The sequence below is a fragment of the Ambystoma mexicanum genome, chromosome 3p (assembly GCF_040938575.1).
Source record: "Ambystoma mexicanum isolate Mex_15411 chromosome 3p, UKY_AmexF1_1, whole genome shotgun sequence".
Classification (NCBI taxonomy): Eukaryota; Metazoa; Chordata; class Amphibia; order Caudata; family Ambystomatidae; genus Ambystoma; species Ambystoma mexicanum.
Genome location: NC_090925.1, coordinates 130,211,174 through 130,228,435, shown reverse-complemented (window position 1 = coordinate 130,228,435; position 17,262 = coordinate 130,211,174). Strand labels below are relative to the sequence as shown.

The 17,262-nt window shown below is 46.5% G+C and overlaps 1 protein-coding gene across 2 annotated transcripts in view; it reads right to left on the bottom strand.

Moving 5' to 3' along the window:
* Window positions 1-17,262, bottom strand: part of LOC138580158 (proteoglycan 4-like) — a 1,214,734-nt gene that overhangs the window by 49,151 nt on the left and 1,148,321 nt on the right. For both annotated transcript variants that reach the window (XM_069650488.1, XM_069650487.1), the window contains exon 18: window positions 2,138-2,185. In XM_069650488.1, coding sequence (XP_069506589.1) covers window positions 2,138-2,185 — 48 coding nt within the window. The remainder of the gene's footprint in view (window positions 1-2,137; window positions 2,186-17,262) is intronic.

Below are 17,262 nucleotides of genomic sequence, written 5' to 3'. Positions count from 1 at the left end.
TGCTACAATCAGGAGCTCAGTCTTACCACTGTTAAGAGCCAGTGAGTTGTCAGACATCCAGGTCTGCACTACATCGTAGATTTCTTTTATGGAAAATGAGTCCTGTATGTAGTTTCCGCTGAGCTCAAGGACCATCATAATGCCTGTTGCTTAAGGTATTCTTCTTAGCTATATTTGGGTTCCTGACCTTGGGTTTAAGGTTTCTCTCTCCCCTTTTCCCTCTCCTGACAGGCCATGTACCTTCAGGGTCTCTGCAGGTTCTCTTCCTTCTGTCGCATGCTCTTGTACTAATTCGGTAGCTTGCAGCATTTCTACCTAGGCGGGTTGCACGTCTCGCCACGACCGTTGGGTCCGGTTACTGCTTCTACCCGGACGTCTGCTCTTCCAGATCTCAGTCGGCACAGGCATTGCGGACCGGAGAATAACAAATCAGCTCCTTTGCTCGTGTGCCTGTCAGCGGCTTCCTCCTCTCTCCATGCTGTACTTCCTCCATGCTTGCGGATCCTTCTGGGAGGGTCTGACAACAAAGTAAGTCCTTCATTGCTTTTTATTTCCCAGTGCCATGACTAGACTGCTCACCTAAGTCCCATGAGGCATTCTTCATGGCTCTGTACCTCTTCCTCGTCCCAGTACTTGCTTGGTACACTTCCTTTGGGGAGTCACCACTCTTCTTCGTCACAGTATTTCCTAGAGTTACAGACTTCCAAATGTAAATAGGAATAATACGTAAGATCTTAGTGTAAATGGGGTATGGAGGTGTGTAGAGTAGGGAGGGAGGGGTGTTACCAGAGGTGTGGGTAGGGCTGGAATACCACTTTCTCCTGTTGTGTCCTCCCTGTATCCAAGTGGGGGAATTCACTCTCCATGAGATCCACCCGCTGAGTACCACCCCCAGGGGGACTATCAGGTAGCGGCATCATCCTCTCTGGCCTCATGAAAGGGGTCTACCCATCGGGGAGAAGGGACACGATCATGGGATTCGTCACACAGGGTTAGCTACAGTACAATCTGACACTGAGATTGGGATGGGAGCTTTAATGGCACCAGGCACATAATGACCCTACTGGCCCATCTTACCTATGGGAGTGGCGGGAGGACTGGAACTACAACCGGAACTCCTACATTTCCTGAGAGGCACAGGCCTGCCATGGCCCCCAGAAAGGCAAAGCAGGAAATTGACATCACAGGATGGTGCAGATGTATGTTTAAAGATTGTGAGTGACATTGGTGAGAGACTCTATGAAACATTCTGAGAACATCTGTTTCAAGCGAGAAGTCCTCCTTTCTTTGTGTTTGCCATTTTGTCCCAATTTACCTTTGTGCACCAACCCAAATACATCAATTTCGAAAATGTGCTAAGCGTTGTCAACTGTGGAGTCCATTTGTCTCCAGGGCGCCATATTCTCCTTTCTGGGACAACACACTTGCACTGACACCACTTCCAGTATGGGATTTTGGTGCAAACGACTCACAGGCATCTGGTTGAATCAAGGCCATAGATGAAGTACATTCTTCCTTGACGTCATTGAAGGTTTCTTTGTGGCAGAGGATTTAACAGACTTATGAGTCAGCTGATTAACGTAGACAGGTGAAATAGACCTGCAAAAAGCCTACTCAATCACCTTTATGCTTTGAAGATGTCCATATAATAGAACCCTTGACAAAAGGTGTGGGATTGGGTTCAACTATTAACTGTATGTTTCAGAAGTTCGAAAGTCTGTTGTCCAATATAAGCAATAGGAGGTGCTTCTGATGGTAGTCAATGGTTTTTGAGTAACATTATGTCCTGGCGAAAGGCTAACACATGTCCTGGGGTTGCTTGTGGTCTAGTGCTGATGGGGTGAGACTAACCGGTTCAGGTTTCACAACCCCTTTTGGGGCGGGACTAAGCACTATTTGCATATGTTTTCCCCCTGTCTGTAAGGACATTGCAGGCTGAAAACAGATGGTCTGCAGGGATGCGCAAAGCTATGCCACAAGTTTAGATTCATTCAAAACATTCTTTCATCAACATTCAGTTTTGCTGGTGTCAACCTTTTCACATGCCAGTATGAGTGCATTTCTAGACTTGCAGTGGTGTGCTGTACCACCTAGAACATGACTGAAAAGTATACGTTATCGTTTTAGAATTACGTACCTTCCTTCTGCGTAAAGTTTGATATCAGTCTTTTGTCTACAGGAAAAACTAGAGGAAAGTGGAGAAAGTTAGAAAATAATTACATTGATACCCTTTGTCACACCAAATGTGTTAGCCATGTCGAAAAGGGAGTTGGATTTAAGCACCTGTATTGTGTTGATCGATTGTTACTTTATTAACTACACAGGAACATTGTTAGTACTATGAACTGAATATCTGGTGACTTTCCGGATTGACAAGTGAATAATTTTCTCAAAATGTGCTGAACTAATCCAATACCTTCCAAATCCCCAATGACAGAAAATGCTGCATTTGTTAAGACAGATTTATCTCTCAAATAAAGCATGGTTCTGATATTAAAAGCAATTTTAGAAAAGTGTGTAGAGTACCCCTTGCACCATGTATGCTAAAGTGACATTCTGCATTTTGGGTTAAGCATTCTCCGTCTTACATCTGCAGCATTGTCGCCTCCAACTCTTTAGAAACGCAATATAGTTGGAGACTACGAAATTCAGATTTGAGAGAATACACCTTTTATTCTGACTCTCACGATACACATTCACGCATTTCCTGGATTGCCCTGTTATATGCTAGTCCGACGACCAATGTCAAAACTAATGGCCAGCTGTCCGATCCTTTTGAGTTACAGAGGGGTACAAGGCAGGGGTGCCCTCTGTCTCCTCTATTATTTCTCTTGGCCATTGAACCGTTGGCGATCGCTTTAAGGTGTAATGCGGAAATACGAGGTCTAAACTTTCATGGAGTTGAACAAAAAATATGGTTTTATGCGGACGATTTGCTACTATTGTTGCGTGATTTGGCAGTGTCACTACCTGCCTTGTTATGTGTATTGGATAGGTTTCATGGTGTAGCAGGTTACAAGGTTAATTGGTCTAAATCTGAGGTATTACTGATTACCGGATACTGTGATAAGCATTTGATAACTGAACAGGGTTTCCAGTGGTGTGACAAAACATTGAAATATCTGGGTGTTTGGCTGACACCAGTGGTTGATGATATGGCAGGGGAAAATATGAATGATGTGTGTAGAGATCTAAAAATGAACATTCAAATGTGGTCTTTACTACGTTTATCACTCTGGGGCAAAGTGAACGCTCTAAAAATGAATGCAGTTCCAAAAGCTAATTAGATTCTAGGTAAGCTTCCGTTGAAGATAAGTCGATTTTATTTACAAGAGAAAAGGGAAATTGTCCTTGCATGCAAAGATTTGGGACAACTTTCTGAATTTGTACTAGTTCTTTATCTATAAATATGTACATTTTAATCTGCATGTTGTTACATTATTTGTGGTTATTTGTTCATTTGCTTTTATTGACTGTTTACTGTTCTTGTGCAAATTGTACAAATAAATAATAAAAAAAAATATAAACGCAATATTAATGTGGGTTTAACAGCTATGATGTAAGAATCAGAAAATACTGTAGGTGATTTTTTATTTGATATTGAACATGGTGGTACAAATCTCCACTGAAAGTCCAAAGTAAGAGAACATTATTTACTTCTAACTCTATTTGTCTCACTTTGGCAATTTTCATAGAATCACAATCTTTGACTATTCCAAGTCATCAGACTGACAATAATCTGAATAATGGAGATTTACATGCAACCATAACAGATAAGGTTTGCAGTGGTGCAAGGGCAATTAGCACTAAGGAAGAAATTGCACTACGGAAAAAAACATTTGTCAATGCATTTTTCAATCGGGCAATGTTTGCCCTATTCCTAGTCCTTTGCCCTGGTGAAAAAAATGTATTGTAACGATATGTTTATGCACTAGCACAACTTTTTACCCCAGTGCTAATTGATCTTGCACCAGTGCAAAGTTTCTGTAATACCACTGACAGTAATTTATATCCACCTTATTCGTCTAAGGGAAGTATACCAATGGTGTCTAAAAAGGACTCAAAGCCCACTCATCTTTTTCAGAAAAGTGCCATCGCAGACCTACTTCAGCTTTGAGAAGGAGCCCTTTCGTCAGGCAGAGGTAACTTCACATGAACCTGCTGAAGATACAACATACCTCCTGGGGTCAGCTGTTGCTCCAGCTTTTGTTTAACAAGCGTGATGATTTTGGGTGCTTGCAGACATACAGTGACAGCTGTTTCTCCAGCCCTGAAACTGCTCAAATTGTGGTTTTCTCAACAGGCTGCATGATAGGTATAGGACTTGCTACCGGTGTGAGACAAGTCACCAGACTGCAGTTGTGTTGTGCAGAGATAATAGGTCAGTGTGCAGTTTGCAGTTAAAGTGGTGAAAAACAACATCAAGGGGGCATGCCAGGGTTTGAGACAGCGTGCTTCTTCAAGGAACGCTAAGTTCTCATGACCCATGAAAACTTCCAATGAGTCTGTTGCTCCTTTCATATGATTGTGCCATTCAATAAACCCAATCCTGATGGATAAGAGCGCTCAATACTAAACGGCGTCATCACACTCACCTGGGATTAACTTCCTCAAGTGATAGGCCACGAAGCGTAGCAACTCATTGTGATGATGCCCTCTCTCTTGCCATGGTGATCGGTGTGGGAGTGACCCTGGGCGCCTGGCCCAATCACTTTCTACATGATAAGGGGTCGAGGGCCTGTATGGGAAGGATCTCAGCATCTCTCCAACAGCACAGGGAGGCCAATGCGGGGGATTGCGACATTGTGGTCAATGCCTGCAGTGACCCAAGAAAAGGGCTTTTCCAACTCTGAACACTTGATTCCAGAGGCCATTTAATGCTAGGCATGCACTGTCAGACCTCTGCTGAAAGTATATCAAAGGTAAACCACATGAATCTGGCAGTTACAGATTATGCCTGCAAAAAAAAGCCGAAGGCAGATCACTGAGAGGCAGCTTAGTGGTGAGATGGAGAGCAAGACAGAAAAGGCAGTGGGACCGAAAGGCAATGGTTCCCGTAGCAGAGCCCAGCAGCTACACTGCACCACACTTGCACTGTCCGAACAGATCCAAGATGGCAAACCAGCCTTTTTAAGGATCGTTGCACAACGTGGGAGAAACATTGATCTCAGTCACCCACATCTGCTCATAAACATCCATTAGCCACACATCAATCCCAAAGAGGCAACAAATATGCATCCTAGCTTCAGACCTATAGGGGAAACCTGGCCAAGAGGTAGTGAGTATATAAATAGGCTAATGTGGGCAGTTGGAGTTGCGGAGCAGCAAGCAATGCCGAGGTACAGAGAGAGTGCAACGTTCAGGCGCAGCTGGAGGTGCAGGGGGAGTTGCAGCTGGAGGTGTAGGGGGAGATGATTAAAGATGCTTAAAGATCTGGACTTTCATGAGAAGGGAGAAGTACGCAGAGAAGTGCAAGTGCTAGAGGAGGTGACGTTGACGGTGCATAGTGTGTGGAAAAGGCAGAAAAATGTAGATGTGTGATAAGAACTTAATGAACAAAAAGGAAGTCTGAGAAGGACGGTTGGTAGTTAACATTGGTGACAGGGAGAAGCAAAAGGGGGAAGAGAAGAGATTGGAGGGGATGAAGATAAATTAAGAGGGGAATGATGAGAGAGCAGAGAAGGTTGGAAGGGGTGAAGGACGAGGATCAAGAATGTGAAGTAAGTCAGGATACATAGAGCTGTACCTTTTGTAGTAAAGCAGATGGGGTAAATTACTTGCAGGCATAGGGAATGAGACAGTAGGTAAGGGATACAATGCCTCCCTATCAGTGTGGCAGAATGTCAAATAGGATAGCCAACAGGCAGCACAAGGCACAGAGCCCAGATACACAGGCAGGCCCTAACGCATGAGTGATCGGCAAATCAAACACAAAGGGGAATGTCTCCCTTCCCCTGCCCTCAGGAGACTGACTCCCTTCTCCTGGTATATCTTTCTCAGAGTTTCTCGGTTTTATCAAACTAGCAGAAATGACTCCCTTCCCTTAGTCTCTCTTGTCCTTGATTTTGGCAATTCACAATTCCAGGGGGAATGACTCCCTTCCCCTGGACGTTCTTATGCCTATTTCACAGTTCACAACACCCGGGGGAATGCCTCCATTCCCCTGGTGTCACGACCCGGCCAGGTTGGAAATTGCCTTGGCGATTATCCGAGCGCTATTCGGCACGTAAAAGTCCCTGAGACTACAACTCCCACAACGCTTGCTATCATAGCCGCGTGAAGTACGCGTGACGTTGCGATGATTTCATTTGTTGGGAACGACATTTAACTCCCATCTATCCGGAGATCGAGTGCTCCTAAACTGTTGTTAGTTGCGAGCTCCCGGACTCCCGTTTTTTGAATCCTTGAATAACCAGCGCCTGAATCAAGTTATTGCCTTCGCCTTGTCCGTGCCTGCCTCCCGACGCCAGCCTCCCTCGATTGTTCCCCTTGGATATTCTGAACCCGGCTTACCCATTCTCGACCTCCTAATTCTAACTCCTTAAAGTTTGGTGACCCGATACCCCGAACATTTCCATAAGGGAATTAGCGTGAAGTGAACGCTCACTTCCCATTTCATTTTCCTTTTACTTCTGTTGCTTTGAACTATATTTTGGGACGCTCTGCTGTTTACCTTTTGGATTGCCTTGAACCTTTATTTGGGACGCTTTGCTGTTTACCTTTCGGATTGCTTTGAACCTTTATTTGGGACGCTCTGCTGTTTACCTTTTGGATTGCTTTGAATCTTTATTTGGAACGCTCTGCTGTTTATACTTGGATTGCCTTGAACCTACTTGGGACGCTCTGCTGCCTTCACCGTGGTGATCCTAAAATACTGGCAAACTTCCACTTCACCCTCCTTGTTTACTACAATTCGATACTAGTAGGTTACTGGTATATTGTTTCAACGGAGCAGGTAAGAGTGGGGATTGTGGGCGGTGTTGGCTGTTTGTTAACCAACACTACTTGGCTGCATTTTCTGAACAACTGTTTTTTTTGTTTTGTTCTTTGTCCCTCTAGCTCTGACGATTCTGCTCCGGCCTTTTCGCTCAAGCCCCCAGCCTGTCAGGTTTATTTATCCCTGAAGGCTGAGCTCTTGGGAGGGAAGTCTTGGGCGCATCTCCATAAAAGCCCAGGATTACTTGAGCGAAAGGAATAACTGCACACAACCAGAAAACAACCTCTGGGTTGTGACAGATTTAGGAGCCTAACATAACGCCTATTGGTTATGGAAGCCGCATCTGACCCGATGGCAGCTCTCATGCAGGCTTTTTCTGCCTTGCGTACCGATATGGCATCTGCCCATGCAACCTTACATCAACGCATGGATGTATTACAGAGCTTTGTGCAGCCATTACCCCATGATGAGGAATTCGGGGATGGCGCTGCAGCGGCACCTCCTCCTGTATTCCCCCCAACTCCAGCTCCGGTGGTTCTTCCTGGGCCCTTTCCTTTGGCCCCACCCGAACGCTTTTTGGGGGATCCCAAGGCGTATCGGACTTTCGTGAATCAATGTCGCCTTCACTTTCTTTGTCGTCCTTTGGCGTTTCCAGACGCTACCACTAAGGCAGCCTTCGTTCTCTCCCATTTAGGCGGCACTGCCGCAGCATGGGCTAATCCTTTGTTGGAAGCTAATGATCCGGCTCTTTATGACTTTGATCGGCTAATTCAATCCATGAACAGCGTTTTTGACATGCGATACAAAGCACAAACCTCGGATTTAGAATTTTTAGCTATCAATCAAGGCAAGACGGATCTGTTGACCTACCTGGCCCGTTTCAATCAGTTGGCGACTGAAACCACTTGGCCAGAACAGAAGAAAGCGGCTGTTTTCTACAAAGGTTTGTCGGAGGACCTAAAAGATGCCTTGTCAGTGGTGCCCGCCCTTCCACCTGGTTTTCCTGAGTTACTCGACCTGGTTCTCCAAGTTGATGCTCGGATTCGGCAAAGACGGGGCGAACGTCGGTACCCTGATATTCGTACCTCTTCCCGATCAGATGGCACTACTACGGTTCCTCAAGGCGAGGTTGAACCCATGCAAATTGGGGCCATCAGGGGTCCATTGTCTAAGGCTGAACGAGAGAAACGGGCACTGAATAACCTATGTTTCTATTGTGGCCAGTCAGGACATTATATACGTTTATGTCCTAAAAGACCAACTAAACCGGCGGGAAACGCCAGGACTCGTCCATAAACCGGGCCTTTAGGATGAGTCAAATGAATCCGGGCTCGGATGAATGTTTTCCGTCTCCACATGTGTATCTTACTATGTGCTTCAAGGCCCCTGGCGTCAAATCTTTTTCCAACCCGGTAATGATAGACTCAGGGGCTAGCGGGAATTATATGGATTCCAGCTTGGCCAAACATTATGGGCTACCTATAACTTCCAAAATACGACCTGAGGTCATACATGCTGTAGACGGTTCCCGTTTGGTATCCGGACAAGTCACGGAACAAACCACTGCACTACAAATGTCCACCTTACAGGGTCATTCGGAATACATCACCTTTGACATCATTACGGCCCCCCAGTTCGGTATGATTCTGGGTCTATCTTGGTTGCAAACCCATAATCCTGTAATCAATTGGGTTAAACAAACCGTGCTGTTCTCTTCCTCTTTTTGCAGTCAGATATGCCTAGGGACTCAAGAGGCAGCAGTCTTCTCCCCTTGCCTGGCCCTGGTGACGAGTGTACCTTCCATCAGTGCTTTACCTCTGCACTTGCGCGATCTGAATGACACCTGGCCTAGTAGGATCGTTTGTCTGTCTTCCCCTTGTTTCCCTCCCTCCCTGCCTCGTCGCACCTTGAAACACTTGTGTATAGGCGCGTTACAAATACCATATCATATCATATCATATCATTATCCTCTATCCCAGTCCCTGTACTTCCAGTGGAATACCGAGAGTACTCGGATGTGTTCGACAAAGGCTTATCAGAAAAACTGCCTCCACACCGAGACTATGACTGCCCCATTGACCTTATACCTGGGGCGGTCATCCCACATGGTCGTATCTACTCCCTTACTCGAAAGGAAGAAGAACACTTGCGGGACTATGTTGACAATGCATTACGCTTGGGACACATACGTCCATCCCGTTCACCAGCGGCCTCCCCGATATTCTTCGTACCAAAAAAAGAAGGGGATTTACGTCCATGTGTCGATTATCGTGCCCTCAATAACGTCACAATCAAGAACCAATATCCTCTACCGCTCATTACGGAGCTCCTTGATAAAATGACCTCCTCTACCATCTTCACCAAGTTGGACTTACGGGGAGCATACAACTTGGTGAGGATGCGTGAGGGGGATGAATGGAAAACCGCATTCAAAACTAAATTCGGGCTTTACGAATACTGTGTAATGCCCTTCGGGCTTTGCAACGCCCCAGCGACGTTCCAACACTTTGTCAACGACATTTTCAGGGACTTGTTGGACTGTTACGTCGTAATATATTTGGACGACATCCTGATATATTCAGAAACCTTGTCCAAACACATACACCATGTACGCTCTGTTCTCCTCCGTCTGAGAGAACACTCCCTCTTTGCAAAACTGGAGAAGTGTGTGTTTCATGCATCGTCTGTGGAGTTTTTGGGTTTTCAAATAACGCAAAAGGGAGTGCTTATGTGCACCTCCAAGGTCCGGGCAGTACTGGATTGGCCTGTCCCGACTTCAGTAAAACCCCTTCAATCATTCTTGGGCTTTTCCAACTTTTACAGATGTTTCATCGCCTCCTTTTCTGAAATAGTTGCGCCACTAACTCGGTTGACCAGCCCGAACGTCCCTTTCATTTGGGATGAACAGGCGCACTCTGCATTTCATAAATTGAAGGAAGCTTTTACCACAGCTCCCGTCCTGCAGCACCCTAATCCGACCCTTCCATTTATCGTGGAAGCCGATGCCTCTGCAATTGCTGTGGGGGCCATCCTGTCGGAAATTTGTCCAACCACCCACCGACTACATCCTGTGGCTTTCCATTCTCGGAAACTTACGCCAGCCGAACGTAATTATACGATCATGGAGAGAGAACTACTGGCGATTAAGGTAGCGTTTAATGAGTGGAGACATCATCTCTTAGGTGCTAAACATCCCATTACTGTATATACGGATCATCGGAATCTCCAGGCATTATCCCATATAAAATGCACCAATGCTAGGCAAATACGGTGGCATTTATTTTTTACCATGTTTAATTTTACAGTGACATATCGCCCCGGTCCATTACATGGAAAGGCAGACGCATTATCACGTATCGGTACAGATATGGAAACTACGAAACAGTCAACCCCAGTATTATCCTCAGGGACTGTGGTGTGTGTTTGTTCGGTTTCTCCGTCCATCTTAGATGGGTTAAGGACGTGGGCTAAGGATCATGCTCCTATTCTTAAGGAGTTGGACGCTGAACTCATCACCGGTCTTCCATATGTTAATGGTTTGCTATACTTGCCTGATAACGAATTCGGCGAAAGCTCTTGAATGGTCCCATGATCTCCCGTTGGCAGCTCACCCTGGTCGGGCTAAAACTTATGATCTTCTCCACCGATGGTGCTGGTGGCCTGGTATGAAGAACGACACCGAACAATATGTCTCCAAGTGTGCAGTATGTACACAGTGCAAGAGGCAACCAGGCAAGCCCGTCGGTCTTCTAATGATTATGCCGTTACCCCCGTATCCGTGGCATACGGTTACCCTTGATTTCGTGGTGGAGCTCCCTTGTATCGGGGGTATGTCCACCATTCTTGTGGTTGTAGATGTCTTCACCAAAATAGCACGATTTATACCGTGCTCGGGTATACCTACTGCTTCTATGTTAGCGAGTCTGTTTTTTGACCATGTGGTACGATTTTTTGGGCTTCCTACGGTTCTAATTTCTGATCGGGGGTCTCAATTCACCTCACGCTTCTGGCGCTCCCTTACTTCATCTTTGGGTATCGATGCCCGCTTGTCTTCGGCCTACCATCCTCAAACGGATGGTCAGACTGAACGTACCAATGGCACTATGGAACAGTTTCTTCGCTGTCTGTGTCTGCAGCATCAGTCCAACTGGTTCTCGCTACTAGGTGCTGCAGAATTTGCCTATAACAATTCTATACATTCATCAATTGGTTGCTCTCCGTTTTATGCTTTATATGGTCTGCACCCAAGGACTCTGCCACCTATCTTGCCCTCCTTGAAGCAATTTCCCGCCGCTAATGCTATAAAAGACTCCTTGCTTGCCATCCGTAAATCGGTGTTGTCCCATCTGCAAACGGCGCAACGTCGTACCAAAATGCAAGCTGACAAACGGCGCACACCCGCCCCTTCGTATTCTTGTGGGGAACGTGTATGGCTCTCTACAAAACATCTGGCCATTAAAGGGAAAAGGAAACTATTGCCATGTTACCTAGGTCCTTATAAGATTCTACGGTGTCTTAACCCTGTCACCGTTTGTCTAGAGATTCCATCTCATTGGCGGGTACACCCGGTATTCCATGTTTCCTTGCTTCGCCCTTTTGTACCTGGCACGAGGTTGCCTACTGCCCCCACCCCAGTTAACGTCCATGGTGAAGACGAGTACGAGGTGCGTGCAATCTTGGACACTCGCCTATGTCGTGGGATTCGGTCCTACCTGATCGATTGGAAAGGGTATGGTCCAGAGGACAGGTCCTGGGAACCGGGGTCTAATCTAAACGCGCCCCGTTTACTACTTGCTTTTTGGTCTCACCGCTTGCGTAGTCTCAGGAGGAAGCGTTCTTTGTGGAGGGGTACTGTCACGACCCGGCCAGGTTGGAAATTGCCTTGGCGATTATCCGAGCGCTATTCGGCACGTAAAAGTCCCTGAGACTACAACTCCCACAACGCTTGCTATCATAGCCGCGTGAAGTACGCGTGACGTTGCGATGATTTCATTTGTTGGGAACGACATTTAACTCCCATCTATCCGGAGATCGAGTGCTCCTAAACTGTTGTTAGTTGCGAGCTCCCGGACTCCCGTTTTTTGAATCCTTGAATAACCAGCGCCTGAATCAAATTATTGCCTTCGCCTTGTCCGTGCCTGCCTCCCGACGCCAGCCTCCCTCGATTGTTCCCCTTGGATATTCTGAACCCGGCTTACCCATTCTCAACCTCCTAATTCTAACTCCTTAAAGTTTGGTGACCCGATACCCCGAACATTTCCGTAAGGGAATTAGCGTGAAGTGAACGCTCACTTCCCATTTCATTTTCCTTTTACTTCTGTTGCTTTGAACTATATTTTGGGACGCTCTGCTGTTTACCTTTTGGATTGCCTTGAACCTTTATTTGGGACGCTTTGCTGTTTACCTTTCGGATTGCTTTGAACCTTTATTTGGGACGCTCTGCTGTTTATACTTGGATTGCCTTGAACCTTTATTTGGGACGCTTTGCTGTTTACCTTTTGGATTGCTTTGAATCTTTATTTGGAACGCTCTGCTGTTTATACTTGGATTGCCTTGAACCTACTTGGGACGCTCTGCTGCCTTCACCGTGGTGATCCTAAAATACTGGCAAACTTCCACTTCACCCTCCTTGTTTACTACAATTCGATACTAGTAGGTAACTGGTATATTGTTTCTACGGAGCAGGAAAGAGTGGGGATTGTGGGCGGTGTTGGCTGTTTGTTATCCAACACTACTTGGCTGCATTTTCTGAACAACTGTTTTTTTTGTTTTGTTCTTTGTCCCTCTAGCTCTGACGATTCTGCTCCGGCCTTTTCGCTCAAGCCCCCAGCCTGTCAGGTTTATTTATCCCTGAAGGCTGAGCTCTTGGGAGGGAAGTCTTGGGCGCATCTCTATAAAAGCCCAGGATTACTTGAGCGAAAGGAATAACTGCACAGAACCAGAAAACAACCTCTGGGTTGTGACACCTGGTCTCTCGTGTCCTTGATTTTGGCAGTTCACAATACCACATGGAATGTCTCCCTTCCTCTGGCCCTTCTCAGACTTAATTCACAGTTTACAACACCAAGGGGAATGTCTCCCTTCCCCAGGCCTTTCTTTTGCTTATTTTACAGTTCACACCACCAGGGGGAATGTCTCCCTTCCCCAGGCCTTTCTCAGGCTTAATTCACTGTTTGCAACACCAGGGGGAATGTCTCCCTTCCCCAGGCATTTCTCAGGCTTAATTCACTGTTTGCAACACCAGGGGGAATGTCTCCCTTCCCCTAGCCCTTCTCACATATACTCTGATCGATGTGAGTCCCCGACCCTCATTTCTTTAAAGATTTGTTTAGGCAGACCTGGTTCACTTACATGCCAGCTACTGCCACAAAGAAGATGGCTAGTGAGGCTCTCCCTCTCAAGTTGCAGGACCCTGAACCAGCTTTCTCCTCCGTATGTTCTTCCTGATAGACCTGGTTCACTCTCCTGCCAGGTACTATTATTATTATTATTTAATTATTGTAGAGCGCCACATGCCCATAGGCCTCAGGGCGCACAAACAACATAAAAAGGACAGGTACAAGAAAGACAAAGGTCAGAGTCAGTACCATATTGAGGCACCCTAGGGAGTAGAAGCTAGTATTCAGTCAGGATTGAGATTGAAGAGATGGTATTTGACCAGTTTTATGAAGAGGCAGAGAGTTCCTGCCCATCTTATTGTACCAGGTAAAGTGTTCCACAACAACAGAGCCTGGACATCAAACAAAGTGCCTCCAAACCGGACTAGCTTATATCTGGGTTGGTAGAGGGTAGGATGGGCAAGGGAACGTAACTGTTTTCCCGGAATGTGGGATTTTAAGCGATCCTTAAGATATTTAGGCCTTGCGTTGGTCTGGCATTTGAAGGATAGAGTGAATATTTTATGAGTAATCTGATGTTTAATAGGAAGTCAATGAAGCTTCCTTCTAGCATCAGGGACATGAGCCCGTCTGGACAGACCATAGATGGCACGAACTGCACCATTTTGTGCAACTTGCAATGAGTGCAGGTTGGTCAATGTTGTGCAAGCCAACAGGCTGTTGCAATAGTCCAACCTGGAGTTAACTAGCGCTGTGGCAAGTGTGAGAAACCAAAGGGTGTCTCACCACCTAAACTCTTGGGATCTGTCATCCAGGTAGCCAGGACACGACCATCGCTTTTGGATCCAGTTCCTAGGTGTGGACCAGTGCGGAGGATCACCTGGATGAGGAGTCGCTGGAGCCTCCTGAGGAGGGACGTGGTATCCCTGTTCTTGTTTCCCTGTTTCCCCTTCTTACTATCTAGGAACCTTACCCCTAACCCTCTTTTATACACAAACAATACTACATGGACCGAGTAACCTGGGGGAAGACAGATTCACATTCAGCCAGTCTGTTTGACATGTCCCAACATCAGAGTCAGGCAGGGTCAGGCCCTTGCCTACAATGGCTCACACCTGAATCCAATTACCCTTCCCCACTGGGATAAAAGGTGGAGCATGAGAGCATACAGAGAGTGAGGCAAAAGGCATGGAGGAGTGAGACTTCCATGGTGGCAGCTGTATCGCAAAGGAGTGGTGGCAGAATAGGATGTGGCCGTGAGAGGGGAGAAGCCCTTCACCCCATTCTATGGTGATCGATGAACTCTTGATGGTCGTTGAGCAGCACAAGCAAAACCTAGAGGGAAGATTGGGAAAAGTTCCACATTCTGTGCACAATATCCGGGGCCCTCCTGCACGTCTGATCGAGGCAGGGAGGAGCTGCAGCCGGAAGAGTATCATCCTTGGCTCGAGAAACAAAGCCGCCGATAAAGAAGCTTCATGTAACCGGTGAGTCGGAGGCAACTGTGCAATACCAGTGTGCCTTTGAAGCAAGGCTGCGAGCGGTGGCCAGACGGCAAGAAGGAGTTGTCAGTTGAAGGAAAAAATTCTCAAAGATAAGCTACTGCAGAGTGGTCCGGCACCTGGGGTGCCCAGTCGAAGGTCTCTGGCGGGGCAGGGTGTCTTTGAGTAAAAGTGAAAGTGGAAATAGGAACGAACGAAGATTGAAGTGGTCATGTGAAAGTCAGTGCAAAACCCCCTTTGCTCAATCGAAAGGCTTCAAACTTACAATTGCTTCCAAGTGAAAATAGGCATGCGCCCGAATGAGGGGAGCCTTTACCTGTGTGACATTAAGGAAACTGATGTGGACTTGAACCCGACTGAGGGGAGCCCACAACAAAGGAAAAGAGAAGGGTCTGAGCCCCACTGAGGGGAACCTACAGTGATCGTTGTGCGAAGAGAACGGGCTGAGCCCGACTGAGGGGGACCTACAGTGATCGTAGTGTGTGAAATTGAGCATATGAAATGTATAGCAGGATACTTCACAGTTTGAGACTCTTGTTTGATCCTGAAAAGAGACTCAGCTCAGAAAGACCCTGCCTTGCCTGAGAGACTGCTTCCATGTGCTAAGAAATACGAGTGTAGTCCCAGCTCGATTCCTGTTCCGCCTTGTCCCATGCTGAAACGTGGGGCAGGGGAAGCTATAGTTCAGCAGTCCTGAACTACCAAACTCCTTGGACCTTTTCATTTTGCTGCACACATTGTTTTGTTGTACATGTTATCATCCCACACCCTTTTGTTGCATAGACTAAGGCTTGGCAATAGTTTTTTTAGTGTAGGCCATCTTTATTTTTGACACGACTAGGACTGCGTTTTCTTTATGTTGATGAAGAAAGCTTGATCCCATCTTTAGAAATTAGGTTTAGAATAGGCGTTTTTCCAACCCATGCCAAGTTCAATGAACACCCTTGAACTAATTATTGTGTTTTGTCTTTCTTCTGATACCATGGCTTTCTTACACTATCAAGGAATAATTACTGACAAATAGCCACAGGAAGAGCGAATGTGGGAGACGTGAGTCTTCATGGTAAGTTCTTCTTCAAGAACTACGCCTGGCATCTTCACATTCCTAGAGACATTGATGTTATTACCAGCAATACAGAAGGAAGGCTGGTAGGATACCTGTGGGTCTGGGCATTACACAAATGTTAAAATACAAAAAATAAAAAAATAAAAAATAAAATGGTAACTGGAAAAAGCTGGGTCTAGTTCTTTAAGATGTGGGCCAGATGCTACAATCAGGAGCTCAGTCTTACCACTGTTAAGAGCCAGTGAGTTGTCAGCCATCCAGGTCTGCACTACATCGTAGATTTCTTTTATGGAAAATGAGTCCTGTATGTAGTTTCCGCTGAGCTCAAGGACCATCATAAGGCCTGTTGCTTAAGGTATTCTTCTTAGCTATATTTGGGTTCCTGACCTTGGGTTTAAGGTTTCTCTCTCCCCTTTTCCCTCTCCTGACAGGCCATGTACCTTCAGGGTCTCTGCAGGTTCTCTTCCTTCTGTCGCATGCTCTTGTACTAATTCGGTAGCTTGCAGCATTTCTACCTAGGCGGGTTGCACTTCTCGCCACGACCGTTGGGTCCGGTTACTGCTTCTACCCGGACGTCTGCTCTTCCAGATCTCAGTCGGCACAGGCATTGCGGACCGGAGAATAACAAATCAGCTCCTTTGCTCGTGTGCCTGTCAGCGGCTTCCTCCTCTCTCCATGCTGTACTTCCTCCATGCTTGCGGATCCTTCTGGGAGGGTCTGACAACAAAGTAAGTCCTTCATTGCTTTTTATTTCCCAGTGCCATGACTAGACTGCTCACCTAAGTCCCATGAGGCATTCTTCATGGCTCTGTACCTCTTCCTCGTCCCAGTACTTGCTTGGTACACTTCCTTTGGGGAGTCACCACTCTTCTTCGTCACAGTATTTCCTAGAGTTACAGACTTCCAAATGTAAATAGGAATAATACGTAAGATCTTAGTGTAAATGGGGTATGGAGGTGTGTAGAGTAGGGAGGGAGGGGTGTTACCAGAGGTGTGGGTAGGGCTGGAATACCACTTTCTCCTGTTGTGTCTTCCCTGTATCCAAGTGGGGGAATTCACTCCCCATGAGATCCACCCGCTGAGTACCACCCCCCAGGGGGACTATCAGGTAGCGGCATCATCCTCTCTGGCCTCATGAAAGGGGACACCATCATGGGATTCGTCACACAGGGTTAGCTACAGTACAATCTGACACTGAGATTGGGATGGGAGCTTTAATGGCACCAGGCACATAATGACCCTACTGGCCCATCTTACCTATGGGAGTGGCGGGAGGACTGGAACTACAACCGGAACTCCTACATTTCCTGAGAGGCACAGGCCTGCCATGGCCCCCAGAAAGGCAAAGCAGGAAATTGACATCACAGGATGGTGCAGATGTATGTTTAAAGATTGTGAGTGACATTGGTGAGAGACTCT